We start from the raw sequence: 17,555 nt of genomic DNA on the forward strand, positions 1-17,555 counted from the left end.
AGGAAGCAGAGATGCACTAAAGTGACATAAATTCCTTTGACGTGAAGAACTTACTGTGAATGTGGGACCCTACATTTGGGAATATACTAAAGAATGTTGAATGAGACAAGCTAAAGATAGATCTCAAAAAGGTGCTAGTTAATTTAAGCTAAAAATAACACACATTGGAAATAGTCCTGAAAATAAATGAGGTAGTGTTGTTGATAAGGAGTAGAGATGCACCACTTCCTCTTTCACACTTCATTATTATGAAAGAAATTGTATTGAACTCACGAGGACAACATTGAAGGTTTTGGGATCAATGAAAAAAATAACATTTGAATAGATTTGTTTATTTCTCATCTTAACTCCTTTCCTATCGGAGACATTCAGATAATCCATCTTAATTTAGAGTGAGTTGTACTGTGTAAGAGTAAAGCAGTTTGGAGATTTGCTCATACAGCTGGAACCAAATAAGCTTGTAGAGTAAGGTGATTTTCATCAAAGTAAAACCAAACCAAAACACGTCAGTGTTTGTACTGGCTCCAATTAGTGGCATAGCTGCCCATTGGTGCATCCCTAAGTGTGAGCAGAACCAGAAGAATCTTCGACAGATGGTTTGCTGTAAAATCCTCGAGTTCTCTCAACAACAGAGTTTAACTAATCCTAACATAAACATGTAAATACTTGGATTCCAAAATGGGATTATCTGAAATACTGCAAAACCACTTTCGAACTGCCTGCCTCCTGGTTTACTGAATGACACCACCTTGACATAGAGCTCAAATCTGAACTCTTCAAATATTTTTAAATCATGAGTTTTTTTCTTTCTTGATGATGTGTGTTTTGTGTTTGTACTGAATAACATCTATAGAAATATACAAAGGTGATAAATTCACCTTAATAGTCAGGCACCTGAGACCCCCACACGCTTGTCAAGAAATGTATGTGAAAATGTTTGTTTTAAATGACCATGAAATACCAAGGAATCAGCTTTACTTAGCTTTCTTTGTATGTTTGTGTGTACGAGCATGTGTGTGTGTGTGCGTGCGTGCGCGTGTGTGTGTGTGTGTGTGTGTGTGTGTGTGTGTGTGTGTGTGTGTGTGTGTGTGTGTGTGTGTGTGTGTGTGTGTGTGTGTGTGTGTGGACCCTGAGACAGCAGGTGGCTGGATAGAGACACAGGTGTACTGCACTGTCAGAGAGTGCAGGTATTCTTTAAGGCTTACACTTCTGTGTCACTCTTTAAAGTAGCATTCACACATCGAAACCCAAGGAAACCCCTGTGCTCTGGATTCATCCGAGATGGGAGCCTGACTCCCTCGCGAGCAGAACATTCCAGTTTTTCTCATTCCTGAGGGGAACAGAGCCATGCGTGACACAGTGGGGATAGCCTCTTTCAATCCTCTTCCCTCTGCTTGGTTTCTTTAAACGTTACTTTCCCTCCTATGAACAGGAACGATATCCAGAGAAAAAACTATGGTTGCAATGCAAGAGAAAGCATTCCCATACACAGTACTCTACCACTAAAATGATATATATGTAAACTGTACATACACACATATGAAACAATGGTACCTAGAAACCCTTTGCAAGTGAGAGAAAGGATCCAATAATGAGGTGCATAAAAATAATCCGAGGGGATACTTGCTGGATACATCAAAGAAAGAAAATCAGTCTGTGTGTTTGTGTAAGGGTCCATGCCCTACATGCAGAGGCTACGGGCACAAATAACTATGAGCTGCTGAGGTAGAGTGGACAAGGCCGGAGCTGACAAAGGGGGCTGGGGATAGCCCTCCTGAAATGGCCTTCCCAGGTCCTGATGGGCAGTGTCTTGAGTCCCCATTCCCCAGTTGCTCTGACCTCAGCACACAACGCACTGTCTTTGGGGAGTGGAAGCCATTGGTAAGCCCCGTGTTCTGCTGTGGCTCTTTGTCTGGCTGGTCCCCCATGCCTTCCAGCTCTCCATTGTGATTGGCCACTAACTTTATCAAGGGAAGACTCAAGGGGCACTGGGCTGTTGATAGTTCTTTAACTGTGTCCTCCTCTCCTGGTGGACTTGGCGGGCTCAAAGGGGAATACATGTCCTCTGATAATGAGTGTCCCCTCGTTGCATTACTATCTGTCTCCCTTTGGCTGCCCTCCTCCTTCTCTTTCTCTCTTACTGGGTCTGACAGCTCTGAGTGAACTATGACTTCTGCCTCCACCTGGTTACTGCACATGGAAGTACACAGACGATCTCCGCAGTCCTGAGAGAAAAAAAAAAAAAAAAAGGTTATTTTGGTTACTTCTTCTTAGTTAATCTATGAGTTACATGTGTAAAAAGTCAGCAAAAGCTTCTCCTCAGTGCAAACCCTCACCGCAAGATCAAAATGTTTACAGCGATAACAGAACTGACCAAAATTCCCATATGTACAGAAGGGTTGTATTTTTATTGAAAGAGAAAGGTATGAGCAAGTATGGATTAAACTGTTTGTTTTTATTCTGCTTTAATATAAGTTTTAAATGTTTGAATATCAAACCAGCTCAATGCATACAGAATATCTTCAGTAGAGTTAAAGCATATGTTAAAAGGCTCCAATCACTTCAAGACACCAGGTGTTAATATCCCCACTGTGTGGAAGCCTGTCTGATATATAAGAGTTTAGTATCATCCGTATCACAGGTGCATGTTTGAGAAATCTTCATAGATTTCATTAATAAATCAGTTTAACATATCACACAGTTAGTCACAGGAAATCTTATTCAACCATTTTGGGGAACTTGACCTATAGCTAAAGTAGCTGGCTACAGTAAGCAAGACCCCACCCCCCAGTTAGCCTCTTTCAGAGGTTAACTGGGGGTGGGACTTAAATCTAGGTCCCCTTCTTCATAAAAAAATACTTACCTTATATTTCAAGTGTTTAAGCTGCCCTAACCTCAGTGTGATATGAGAATAAAGTGCAAGACTGGAAAACTTGACTGTCAAAGAAGACTATAAAATAGGTTTGGCAAAAATTGAATGCAACATATTTAATGAACAAGTGATGTGAAAATAAAATCACTTGTCAGATACATATTATATACCATGAATGAGTCATCCATTACCGTGTTGTTATCACTAATTTGCTTGGTGAGAGCTCCATTAATGAGTGCTGGAGAGTCTTCTGTTATGGTTTCTCTGTATCTTGTGATTCTGTTGGCCCAGTTATGGCTCACAGAGCCATTCCAAGCAGCCTGCAAGAGGAACAACAACGTTGATCCAAATGACCATAATTATCTTCTATCAACACCTGAAAAAAAGTAACAGAGCATCCAAAGCCCTTCTGGAAAAAAGCTCCCCCTTTGACCTTGGCGTCAGCTTCAGGGCCTTCCTCCCCCTCCCCTAAATTAGCACTTGCCATCAGGCTTTGATCCTCTGGGGCCTCCTCTAACGGCTGACCAGACTCTTGGCTGCCCAGGGGCATCAGTGTCTCCAGCTCATGGCTATCGCTGCACTCCGGCGCTGTGGAGGGAACAGGGCTGCCTCCTCTCCTGTACTTTGGGGTCACAGCTGTGGAGTCCAGGCCCCCAGACACCTCCCTATGTGGAGCAGAGATGAAAGTGTTAGTAAAGGAGATGGGGTGGATAGAATACTGAACATTAATACTCTTGTCAGGGTCGTTTATATTAACTTTTGTATCTAATACAACAAGTGTTTTAAGTAAGAAAACACATTTGACATGTTAATAGATCATTCAAAGTTCTTACTCTCTGAATTACCTTACCTAGATTTGCCATTGCGAAAGCTAAAACACATGCAGAGCAGGATGCAAATCAGTCCCAAACAAACGCCGACTATGATGCCTGTCACAGCATGAATGTCCAGCTCTGTAAAAATAACAGAAGACATCGAATAAGTGTGATAAGAATTAAAGATATACTGTATACACTATTATATATACATATACTGTATATTGATTTTCATGTTTAAGTCGTTTGCTGGAGGCTATATTAATAAGTACTTTCACAGTACAGTACAGAGAGAGGACGTTAAGTATCACATTAACGTATCTAGTAAATATGATACATATAATCAGGCCTCATGAACTCACACAGAGTACAAGTAGCTGAGGAATGAAGCAACATTGGACAGAGGAGTGAAGAGCTTCATTATTATTCATTTATTCAGGGTTTCTTTGGCAGTCAGGACATAGAGAGGAGAGGAAACAGATGGCAGGAGCTCTCACCCACCCACCAGCCGCCTCGGTCCCATTCACACTGCACACAAGCAACACTATCACAGTCCAAGTGAACAAATAAACCTTTGGCACACATACATAACAGTAACAAAACTGCATTATGAGGAAATCATCAAGCTTTTTCACAGGGGAATTTCAATATTTAGAAATTAAATGTCTTTTTAAGTACAATAGGTGAGTAGACAGTACATTCACAAAGTTGAGAAAAACACAAGATGCTTCTAATCTTTAACTTCGATGTATACACTTTAGACTTTTAGACTTTAATTTTTGTTGTCCCAGAGGGGAAATTCTTTTTCACCAACATAGTACAGTTTTAAGGGCTGCGCGCCGACAGAGGGTGAACACAGGAACATACATGTGGGACAACAGGACATACAGTACATATGGTTATGGGGGGATCGGGAATTGGGACTGAGGTGGATTTTTATTGAGGGCTGAAATGACTGCAGGCACCAGGCTTCTGCCGTATTGCGCCCTCCTGCACAACAGGGACCTGTTGTAGAACTTTGAGGAATGACAGGCCCATGTCGTGTAACAGTTGACAGGGGAGTTAATTGCGTTGAATTTATGACTCAAGACAGAAGGGGCATTCAATAATTACAGGTGATTTTAGCATGCTGACTAATGGAATTAAAAAGTGCAAAATAAGATGGCATGCTTAACCACAAAGTGCTGTACGAGTGAAGAAAGTGCTTTTTACAGCTATTCTGCTGGGTACAGAGGAGTTTTAAGCCCTCCCCTGGGGGTCACTGATGAAGCCGCTCTTTGATATCCAAACTTAATATTATTCTCTAAATGCACCAGAATAGGATAAGTGAAATTATAGGGTCCTGCTGAGCTACATTTTCCCTGCTGGCAGGGAAATTACCCACTTTGCAAGGAAATACTTTGTGTGTGAGTATGTGTGTAGTAAGTGTAGATGGGTGTATGTGTACATGTTGTCCAATGTGTGTCTGCTTCTAATAGCAAAATCTTGAAGCAAAAGGACATACATTTCATTGTGAATTCTAACCACTACTACTGTATATACATATACACATAACTGATAATAATAATCCAGTTTTTTCTTCTAAATAACTCTAAAAACGTTCTTTTTTTAAATAAGTTTTTTTTTTCTAATCAGTCACTCCCTGCTCTCTTTGAATCCATGATTCAATTAATCCAGAATCATTTTGAATTGAAAATTGATTCTGAATCAAACCATTACCACAGTAATCAAAAGGAACCGTGAGACACCCACAGATTCCCAGCTCTAATACAAATACTTTTGAAATTACATTCAGTAAACATTTGCTTCTTTTTTTTAAGATTAATTTCATGACCACCATACCCACCATATTGCTGTTGGGGGATGTGAACATCCTTTACAGGTGAATAAGGCCCTGGCCCAACCTCAGTAGATGCCCCCAACTTGAAAAAGTACTGTGTATCACTGGACAAACCCTGGACCTCCATGCTGGTGATTTTCCCTGAGAAAAAAATGCCAGACAGGAAAACAATGTCATGGCCTTTTAAAAATGAAATGTCAAAGTATGAAGTTCTTCTTCAACAAAGAAGGAGAAAGTTAGAAGTGATGTTTTTAGTGAAGAAGAGCCATGATAGCTGACTAAGACTCACCATCCTGAAAGAGGTTTTCCCACATGTGCTCTGGTTGGCTGAGGTTGCCACTGTAAAGGATTTTATAGCTGACAATGATACCATTAGGTTCCAGTGGAGGGCGCCAGCTAACCAGCACAGAGGATGAGTCCAGCGCACTCAGTTGAAGCTCCTCTGGAGGTGTTGAGGGCCCTGAAGTAAAGCGGACGACAGGGTCAGTAATTAGAGCCCAGCAATGAGGCGTCACATCTGCAGCGTGTATATTGCCTTGGTGGGGGATTTGACATGTTGTGTGACAACCATCTGCGCCCTCATGTCTGGGCCACCTGGGTACAGCAGAGAGAGGACAAGCAGGGTGGAATAGGCCAGGGCTTGAGTGATAATACCTGGAAGTGGAGCGTGTGAAGGGGTGACTGGTTGTAATAATGTCATTAAAAGCAGACCACTCTGCTCTCAGCACCCTGACTTGGCTGTGTGACAGAGCTGCTGGCCAACACAGGAGCTGCTACTACACCTGGGTGTTTCATTACAGCCAGTTATCAGCCATCGATGCCAACCACTTATTCCCATGTCCGCTGGCAAACAGCCAGCCAACTAAATGATTCACATGAGAGAGCACATATTCAGCTGCATGCACTCAAGCACAACCTTGCATGTAAATATCAAAGCATCTGCAGCCACAACTTGGAATTAGCCAATTGAAACTGATCAGACAAACATTCAGGAAGATGGACTTTGCGCAAGAACTAGAAGAAACTTTGGGCCTGATTTACTAAGATCTCAATTAACGTGTACTAAATTGCATGTTCACTGCAAAAGTTTGCACGTTTAGTTCGTGGGCGTTTTGCGGGTCATTTCCTAAGAATATTTGCGTGAAAAACGTCAGATGCAAACCCTGTGGAGGCGGTAGTATTTCAGATAGGCTTTTGCGTGTTGTACTGGTTTACGTCACGGAGAGTTTGGATGGAAAGCAGGACGACTGCAAGCGCAACATAGGTACTAGTTAGAGGCAAATGAACGTCCAGTATTTTCAAGTAATACATCTGAATATAACAAAAGGAAAACGTGGCTTATAAGAAAACCTTGGTATTAAACACGGCCTCTCTTTTCTTCCCTCCCTCTTTTGAATGAATTGTCATACATTGCGCAGGAGGTGCGAGTCCTCTGTGGCACTGTTGCTCAGTGCGTGTGCCACTCGTGCCATTGTTGCGGACCAGAAGCTGGTCAGCGCTGTGTCTGATATACAGGACATACAGTAAATGCCATGGCAACAGGTACTGAAGTTGGGGGTACAAGCAGTGGTGAACCCCCCATTCAAGCGTCCCACAGCACAGCAGCAGGGGAGGGGGCTGTAGAGTGAAGAGACGAGCGCACTCCGGAGCGCACCAGAGACATCCAACCCGAGAAAATGAAATATATAATCTAGTAAATTGGATCTTAAGTGAGACTGGCTATCGTGACAAGAGCGCAGTAGAGACTCACGGTCAGGTAGAGTAGACTCTTCCACAGTGCCGCTGAAGGGTCCCACCACGCCCACCCCATTGGACTGCACTGCCAACTCATAGCGGGTGAAGGGCTTCAATGCCCCGAGCAGTATCTCCTGAGCAGAGCTGCAAAACAAAAAAAATGTTTTTAGTGTGTGTGTTGAGTGTTCTGCACTTCATTACCTGCTCGAAACAAAAAAAAAACATGTACTGAACAAATCCTAACTATCTACAATAAATGTTCTCTCACATCATTAACTCGTAATACCTGCCTCCAGGGTGACAATCCTTTAATGTTATGTTTGTAAATATTTATGCAGCTCTTTTGCCTTAAGACTTAATGCTCTACATAAAAATATAACTCTTGTATATGTTACATGAAAATACTAACAGGACGCGTAAAGAACATAACTAAAATAAAGCAGACAATATGTTTGAACTGTTAGTTAGTGGACTCATTTTGAGTGTTTTGGGTAAAAGCAACAATAAGACGGATTTCAGATAAGTGCGCTTGTGGTTGCACACATGCCAATGGTTTCTGACTTTATCTGCATTATTCTAAGTCAAACAGTGCTGTTGCCTCTCTCTTATGGGCACCGTGCACAGAGGACAAAGATGTTTTGAAAAGCCGAAGAACCACGCCAACTGACAAAGTGGAATAATATTAAGACCAGCAAGGAAAGAGAAAACTTTTTGACTTCAGATTATTTATTCATTTATTTGTATTCAAGCCTGAGACATACTGTACTGCAACTTGGCTGAGAAAACATGAGAAAACAATGACAAAGAAAACAATACAGCCTAATGTTACGTTGCAATCTGTAAGGTATGTGTAGGCTTATATACTATTTAACTTCCTTACAAACTGTTGTTTCACAAAGCTTTCGCCAAAATACAGTATAAATATACACTGTAGCTGCGGCCCGATGCCAAAGCTACATAGTGCTAATAGCAGCAGGGACATGACAGAGACACTATTCTCCCAGTTAAAAGTCACCGTACCATTCCTTTTTTACAGTGGAAATAATACACATTTCTTCTAAAATGTTTAAATGATGGTTCAAAACAGAGCTCCTCTAATCTTAATGTTAAATAGATGTTTCACAAAGGGACTACTTAAGGTTTATAAAAAGCTCCCTTTTGTTTCATTCAACAGTTTTCTTTTTAGAAATCTCAAGGTAAATGTCAAAAAGTCAAAAAGAAAGCCAGGTAAGGTTCTTGATGAAGTTGTTAATGAAGTTGAGAAATTCTATTAGCCTACTTGAAAAATAAAATGACTTTCTAAGAGAAGAAATAAGATACAAAAAATGCTAAGGCATTGAATTTTTACCTTACTCTGCACGGTCCTCTTTCCATAAATTAACCGGCATGATTTCATTATTTCACATTCATACAATAAAATACTATACAAACAGTGACTGATGAAAAATGTAATGTACAACATCGCAGACACGACTTAGCTTCCTTTCCTTGTATCTGACCTGGTGTGATAGGAGACCAGCGAGGCGTTGGTGGTCCCTGCAGGGCTGCAGCGCACTGTGTAGTTGATGATGCGTACATTGCTGAACCGTGGCTTCTCCCAGCACAGCCAGATGGAAGTGGAGCTGTTGGCCGTGGCTCTGATGCTGCTTGGGGGCAGCGGAGGGGGGCGCATGGGCAGCACTGTTGCTTTAACACAAACACACACACGCAGACATATAAGACATGGATCTTAGCCAATGTAAATACAATTTGTCATTGTTTATAGGTCAAGACAGTGATGAGGGTCCTGGTAAATGTCACTTATTCATTCAGTTTTTTTATGAATAGATGCACACATGAAGGAGATGAGTCTTACGTCCTGGGGCCTTGTCTGTCCTTCCCTTCCACACAGCAGCTGCTCCTTCTATTTGTTTGTTGAAAGCCCAAACCTTCACCTGTTTTATGATTAAGTTATACGTACTGTGTATGTAGCACATGTTGCAAGTAAACTGGGGAAATTTGAAAAGTCTTGATGTTTACCGTGTATCTGGAGATTACATATGGCAACTGCACTACCACCTTCATGGAAATACTTACATTTGTGGCCCCTTTTAATGTATTTCTTAGGTTTTATGATCACTTTTTAAGAGAGGGGTCTGATAATTTTCTGCTTTTTTTGATTTTTCCAAGAAATGCATGTCAAATTTGCTCTTGCAAGGTCTCTGATTGAACACAAGTTCCCTTGGTCAGCCTTGAAATGGCTGTCCGCCAAGCGCGACTTTTTTAAGCGAAGTGGTGTATAAAATATTATTTGTCAGACAGTTGGAGTAATTAAAAGTTCTGGACTCAACACCCTGGAATCTGCTAAGCAAACAGGCCCGTTTCAACAAACGTACCCAGCCCAGTGAGGAGATGATACCGGGCTTTCTTCCGGAGCCTGATGGTGTGGGTCTGTTTCATTCTTTCTCCATTGGTTGCATCTTCAGCCTCCATCTCTCGACATGACAGCTTATACCCAGACACTAATGTGTGATTGGGAGGGTGCCATGTCACATTGAGTGTGTTCACTCTGGCTCTGACTTTCAGCTCAGTAGGGGCAAAGATCACTGAAAGGGATTTAAAAAGGGGAAACATAACAGAATTCGCCATGATAACATCATATAGAGTACAAGCGTAGTTACATATCAGCGGTAGGGACAGCACAGCAGTTCAACGTGCAGACTACAAAGTCAGTAGTAAAAAAAAAAAGGGGGGGGCCATGAATTTGAAACATCTGAAACATTAGTAAGATGGCTTTACTGTAATGATTGTGAGAAACAGAGCAACAGTTTAGAAGCAAATAAAATGTCTTCTGTGAAGGTTAGAAAAAAGGGTTAGTAACGGTATCTTAAATTCCCTGTACCGACTAAACCTGTTGAGGTTACAAGTAATTCAAAGATGGTGCTACAAGACAAATGACAACCCTAGGGGGGAAAAAAAACCAAACAAACTGACAACAATAATAAACTAAACTAGAGCCAGCTGTGTTGTGGTCCTTACCCAAGCTGTGGTTGCTGTGGTTGTAAAGGGCTAATGTTTGGTGCTGGGCCCACTCAGAGGGAACCCCGAAGCCAACAACTGTTCCAGCTGCGATCCTCAGTTTGTAGGCCTGGTTGGGCTGAAGCTCTCTGAGTGTGAACTGAGTCGCATTACCCCCCACTTCAACTGAGAACACAGAGTCCACTGTGGGAACACATAATACAAAGCCTCACAAATGTATACACTACACTCCATAAGAAATGTTGAGTGACACAGTGAAAATATTCTACTGGGAAATACATGAATGCCTACTATTGACTCAGGAGCTGATAATTTGTCTCATTTTGCAGAAAGACCTTTTCACAATTCCTCCAAACATTTATTCAGAAGAGATATTTTGGGTATGTAGGTCAAGCAAATTAAAATAAACAACATTTGAGGAAATTCCAATGTGGCTATTGACTAGGCGGCTTAATAACCCTAAATGTCTTCTTCTTTAACCAGTCTTTTGTGGGATTCTTGGATGCTCTGGAACAAGGTTGAAAGACACATTTATGTTTCATTGTCAGGTTAAGGGAATGATGGTCTCACTGTCTCCTCAAGCATTCACAGAGTTTAGGTTTAAATTGATTGCAAGTTGGACTGAACCCAGTGGCGGTTCTAGACTCCATTAGGACACCAAACAAAAATCCATTGGGGGCCCCTCAAACCAGCGTACGTCACCATCATGTCTGCAAGAGTCGAGATGCCTATTCCTCTTTTTGCCTCGGTTTTCACTCCCATTCAGATAATTCCTCGTTCAATATAGCATGTGACACTTAACAGAGCAAGGAAAGCGAGTGCGGTTTCCGACTGTCATTGCTGAATTTGCACATTTTGAGCCTCAACATGTTGGCCTCATTGCTGTGAAGTATGTCGGCCATTACAGGGCCTCCTGTTGGCCTGGGGCCCCAAGCGGTTGTCTACCTTACATGTTGATAACTAGCGCCTCTGCCTGAACATGATACACAAAGCAAGCTGAAACCGTTACACTTCCCCTTTCTTGTTTTATCGTTGATATGAGGCCCTTCTCAAATGCTAAGGTTTTCTTGCTACTAAAACATTTGTCTGTAACCTTTGCCACTTGTAGACAAACATATTTTTGGAGACCTTCCAACCCCAACCTGACTCCTGTACACCTTCCAACCTATTACCAAAGACCGAGAGCTTATCTGCTATAGTGAGGGTGATATCACACACATACATAACAAAGAATAAACAAGACACTTGAAATCAGATGGTCCCTATAGGGTTCTTTCTGATGACACATCCTTCTTTTTCACGTTTTAATTTATTTCCGTGGAACTAATTAGCATTTTTATTATTTCTTCAAATCGAATAAAGGACTTTGACTTGTCAGCAATTGTACAGTTTGCTTCAGTATATGATTTAAAGACACAGTAAGAATCAAAATAGAGTGTCTACATTTGCTGTTATATTTCAATGTGCATACTTTGGATTTTTTATGTTTCTAAGAATGCAGTTTGACTCTTATTTGGTAGTTTGGAATATTTTTTTAAGACGATGACATTATTAAATTTAGGTTTATTCTCTTTTGAATTGATGATTCAACAGGTGATACTGAATATTACACAGATAATTATTCCAGTGTTCATGACTGTGTTGGTCCTGCGTTCATTCAGGTATTTTGCTGTCTTTTAGAAAGCAGAGAACATAGCACAGTTTTGGTGAAGACTGAACTTGTTCTCTTTTCTGGAAAGGTAAATATTCAGAAGATATTATTCTTCTCTAAAAGTTGATCAAATAATCTTAAGTAGCATACGCGTGTATATAAGCCTCTGCCTCTAAACTTTTATGCGATGATTGACAATTTCTACAAACAGAACAGAAACATTACAGCTGGTATTTCTCTATAAGTAATGTCCTTTTTATTTTATCAACTTATTTGAAACCAAAATAGGCAAATTGAATATACTCTGTCTTACTAAAAAGGTGTTTTTACTGGCAGGTAAGGCCAGCTTTTGACCAGTTAAGGTTACTCACCCTGATCCAGAGCGCTGTACTCAATGCGGTAGCGAGTGACAGCTCCTCGACTATGCTGCGAGGACAATGGGTGCCACATGAGTCTGATGTCTGTGGGGGAGGTGCTGGCTATAGACAGCTGAGGAGGTGCATTCGGCACTGCATGAGGAAATAAAAGACACGCTGAACTGTTACATGATTCACGTACAAAGCCTGTCTTTTAGAGCTGCACAGGAAACCAGCTGACACAGTTTATAAACAGCATGAGTTTATAAACAGCATGAGTTTATAAACAGCAGTTAAACAAAGAAAACTCATCTATGCTGAGAAAAAGTGTGCACAAAGTCAGTGTTTTCTCAAAAAATTGCAGTGTTTTTTTCTTTTCTTTTAAAATTAATGAGCTCCTAAAAATTCATTAGAAGTTACAAGGTTGGCAGACCAATAAAGTTTGCTAATTAAGTCAATGACCAATCCAAGGCTATTTAGTTGTACGGTCTTTTTATTTTTTTACCTGTGTGATTTTGAATACTAACCGTCCTCCAGCATCTCCACAGTGACAGGTAGGGATGGGCCACTGGCTCCTTTGGGAGAGTAAGCCACCACAAAGAATGTGTAGGCAGTGTGTGGGAGAAGCTCTTTGACATGATACTCTGTGGTGTCGTTGTTCATTGCAAACTGGTACTCCACATTATTAGAGCCTAAAAGGCAGAAACATATTTAAAATCAACACACGCACCTCTTGGTTGTTGCTTGCTTCTGTTTCTTTCTGAAATCCTCATCAGTCGCGTACCTCTTGGTTATTGCCTGCTTCTGTTTTTCTCTGAAAATGTCATCTGATGCATATTTGTTGGTGAGGTATTTCTTCATGGTTATTTTTTTGTTCAGCCTGAAAGTTTCATCGCTTCTGTATCGCTCTCTCTGAGATGGTTTTTTCCCCCCCTCTGTATCTTTTCTTAGTTTCCTCATTATCTTTCTACGCTTGTGTTCACTGACTTTCTTAGATTTAACAACCTGTGTAGCCTTTGACATCACTACTGTGGATGGTGCAGTGAGTGGCTCCAGAGAAGCCACATGTTGCTGTTTGTCATCCATGACAACATTGGTTGGGATTCCAACATCTGTGTCAAGTGGTATCTGAGTTGGCATTTGTAGTGAAACAGCCTCTTTCTGTACAAATTTAAGTGGTGTGAAGTCAAACAGCATCCTGTTAATAGACTGAAAAGGATGGAGCTGAGCATTGAGTTCTTCGATTTTCTTTATCAGATCATCCAACTGTGTGAATGTCATCATCACTGCCTTCCCATCTGGCACTGGTAAGCCATCAGCATTTCTGCTATGGGAGTCAAAGAGTCCATATCTACCAGACTGGTCTCTAAACAATGCAATAGTATATGGCGTGATGGTGAGCAGTGCATGGGTAACATCTGAGGACAGACACTGAAGTCTTGTACGAAGATTTTGACACCAACTTTCTGTGCCAGGATATCCATTGTCTCTAATGTATCCAGAATACTCGCAGGTTTTCTGCACCTTATACTGGTGTTTAGCAGTTTGCACGGTGTGAGGTGTTTCTTGAATGTTCAAATAGTAGTCGTAAAACCTGTTTTCATCTTGAAGACGTTGAATGGTTTGACCATAGAGAATGTGTCCCTCATCTAGTATGTTATCCAGATCAGCCTCTTTCAAGTCATGACCCTCTTGATGGTGTGTTAGGAATGTCAGAGCCATGCATGAACACTGTTTATTCCTTAAAGTAGGGTGATATCTGTCATCGTCTTGAGAGTGAGATGCCTGGACAGATATCACGGAGGGTGATACCTGTGTAACTTTCTCTTCCAAAAGGTCTATGAGCTGCATCGTGCTACTTAACAGTTGAACATCACTCTGTAGTTCCTGCTGAGCCATGCATGGAGATTCAGCCACAGGTGGACTACTTACCTCCATTTCACAAACCTCATTTGCAACAGTGTTGCAGTGTGGTTGTGGGTCCTGGAACCGTTGGTCTGAAGGGACAAACTTTGTCCAGCGTTGTTTCGCAGCTTGCGATCTCTTTCCTTTGCGTGGCATTTTGTTATCACTAAATAATGACATAGATAATGGTCACTGACACAAACACACACCATAAAGCTGGCATTTAAAGAGCATATTGCAGGTTAAAGACAAAACTTAAGTAATCATAGGAAAATACGTTGACAACGCTGTTTTCTGAGGTTGTGGGAATAATTCACCAAAACACAATATCAAGCCACTTACACTATGCACCCGAATGTGCGCCACGAAATTACAAACTATTGCAGTGAAGAGTCTGTGCTGCAGGGAGGCATCCTGTCTGTTCTCACTCACTATCACGTATAATTACACCCCTTTAATCATGTGATGTTTTAAGCGTGTTTTTAGTGCTTTAATTCTTTTGTGCTGCCTTCTAAATGTTTGTTTGTAAAGGGTTTTATGCTCTCTGTGCAAGACAAGTTCCCCCAGTGGCAATAAAGGCTTAATTCAGTCATTCATACACGTACGCACCAGTGGGTGTGGACTGTAGCTGTTTCCGTTCTACGTTCGTGAAGCTTTTTTACGGCCTTCATGGGCGCTGTCATCTTGGAATTTTGCAACCAGTCTGCGCAGTAGGGTCTGGCGGGAGGAGCCCTGGCAACACGCCCCGCCCACTTTGCGTACCGCTCTGATAGCTTACGCAGCCCAGCTACGCCAAGAATTTAAGAATCTTTACGGAGAGAAATTCATCTACCGACCATAGAGGTGAGTACAAAACCACCATATATTTCAAGTCAAATATCTAAACGTAGTTCATTCAGAAATTAAGAAAATCACACTTATTATATTAATTATTGAATTTAAACGTCTTTTCGTGTCCTGTATGTCTTGTTTATTGCTACTGGATGCCTTGAATTTCCCTCAGGATCCATCTATCTATCTATCTATCTGTCTATCTGTCTGTCTGTCTATCTATCTATCTATCTTTCTATCTGTCTATCTGTCTATCTATCTTCTTTAACTCTGTGGGTTATTAAACCTTTTATTTTTGGCAAAAAACGAACTAAAACTATTTTTAGCTAAATTAGCAACATAAGCTGTGTACAGATCTAACATATGCTGGTGAAAATATGTTATATGATAGAAAGTAGTGGTGCACATAGTACTTAAGTTATATCTGCTGTCAGTAGTTACTTCAGTTCTATGTACATTTACAGAGTCTATGTGTTTCTGTGCATAACTGTGGAGTTGGTAAATGAATCTGTTTCATTAAGGTTTCTGTTTGTATGGACCTTTTCTCTGGTTCTTTTCCTTGTCTAACATGTTTATCTCATTGTTTTTTTATCATCCTCATTTTAGACACAAGGAAGAAGAAAGATGGCTGATAGATACCCCTGCCAGCTCACCTGATGGTCTCCCTTACTTTGTTCTCCTCTCGGTGAACACCTTTGGACTGTGGAGGGAAGAGAGCATGCAAACTCCTCACAGAGAGACTCCTGTCAGACAGGGATTCAAACCAGTAGCCTCCTCACTTTTATAACCGAACCATCATTCCCACTATGTGTTATAAATCAAATAAAGTATTTATTGATTTAAACCTTTTCTCTCCTGTTTTAAGCTGTAAAAACATTGAATGTCTCATGTTCGTGTAGGGCAATGACAGAATTCCCAGCTGGGAAACAAATAGCTTTAAAAGTACTTCAACACTCGAGTGCTGAACATTTAATTCAGGTTAGTGTTAAAGACAGCATGCACATAAAGACAGTAGAGTGGTATGATACAGACACAACTGAGAAGGCAATTACATTATTATATTTTATTCAATCACATGAAATGTAACACTAGTCTTGTAACTTTAACAAATACAGAATGTGCTTAAAAACATAGTGTGGTATTTTAAGCTACTTTCTTTCACTTGATTGTTCAGTTAGATGGAGGCAGTATTTAAGGTTTTTGTGGGTTATACAGGTTTGAAAGAGGCAAATGAGTGAACAGTATTTTAAAGTTAAAGCAGATTAATCTAAAAATAACAAAAACAAAATGTGGCTTATAAGAAAAACCTCTGTATTAAACAGCCTCTCTTTTCTTCCGTTCATCTTTTGAATGAATTGTCAAACATTGCTCAGGACGTGCGAGCTGCGTCCTCTGTGGCTCAGGCGCGACACTCGGCCCACTGTTTCACATCAGACCGCCGTCCAGTGTAAGATCAGACCAAACGCCCTGGTAAGAGAAGCAGTGGTCAGGTCCTCCAATCCTCCGAGGACGAGCTGGAAGAGAGAGAGAGAACATGAGAAAAAGGAAATCCTCAGTTTAATGCATAATATGTTGGTGAAAACAGGGAAATACCTATTAAAAGACATAAAATCTTCATTAATGATTATAGATGCAAAATAAAAAACATTAATATATCATTTTGGGAGAAACGTGATCTTTATGACTTCTGTTATTGAGCCTGTCTGTCTCCTCCTAACCACCATCACAAGCAGCCTGTTTTGTAGTCTGTGTCAGGTTGTGTGAAGTTATAACCCCATTTATTAATAAGCGTCATTAAATGTACAACATGATCAACTTGTGATTATTGGATTGGTAATGTGTGTGTAAGCTCATGCTGAATATTTGACAGCAGCGTGATGCTTGGTTAATATTATATTACACCACCGCTGATTGTTTGTGTTCATGTTTCTGTCAGTCTCTTAAATCAGACAGAAGTTATATTAGATCAGAGCTTACTTTAGTTTTATCCTGATATCTAGAGACATATTTTACCTCATTATACAGTATTATAAGTTATATTAGATCAGAGCTTACTTTAGTTTTATCCTGATATCTACAGACATATTCTCCCTCATTATACAGTATTATAAATATCAGGCTGCATGGTGACATGTTAATCTCTGTATAACACACTCTTTACACAGACTGTAAACATGTACACATCAGTAATTATACAGATTTATAGTATTTATCTTTGTTTTTGTCCTTGATACTTTTTTAAAAACCTTATCAGACATATTTATTATTTACTGAAACATAACTGTACAGTCAATGAACGCCATCTATGAGCTGATTTTAATTACCATGTTTTGGTTTTAAATACAATTCCACTCACAAAAACGATATAACAATATCAAGAAACATATCATGTCAGTTATTAGGTTTGCTCATATTAAAAAGTAAAATAAAAAGATAAATCATGCCTGATAACTAACCTAGCTTAGACTGCTAATATGTTAGCTCGCTCATAGCGCTTTAAGCAATGACACATAAATCAAACTTTATTACTTAC

At 40.4% G+C, this 17,555-nt stretch overlaps 1 protein-coding gene across 1 annotated transcript; it reads right to left on the reverse strand.

Annotated features, from left to right (window-relative positions):
* Window positions 1-1,045: 1,045 nt before the first annotated feature.
* On the reverse strand, window positions 1,046-14,347 carry LOC306821790 (immunoglobulin superfamily DCC subclass member 4-like; the record flags this gene model as incomplete). Its single annotated transcript, XM_079340363.1, has 13 exons — window positions 1,046-2,225; window positions 3,064-3,192; window positions 3,306-3,537; window positions 3,723-3,825; window positions 5,534-5,668; window positions 5,817-5,987; window positions 7,278-7,405; window positions 8,761-8,947; window positions 9,637-9,846; window positions 10,280-10,462; window positions 12,302-12,439; window positions 12,814-12,978; window positions 13,258-14,347. 13 exons carry the CDS (start codon window positions 14,345-14,347, stop codon window positions 1,695-1,697), a joined length of 3,402 nt encoding a protein of 1,133 aa, XP_079196489.1. The 3' UTR covers window positions 1,046-1,694.
* Between the last annotated feature and the right edge of the window lie 3,208 nt (window positions 14,348-17,555).

Source organism: Symphodus melops (assembly GCF_947650265.1).
Source record: "Symphodus melops genome assembly, chromosome: 3".
In the NCBI taxonomy this organism is placed as follows: domain Eukaryota; kingdom Metazoa; phylum Chordata; class Actinopteri; order Labriformes; family Labridae; genus Symphodus; species Symphodus melops.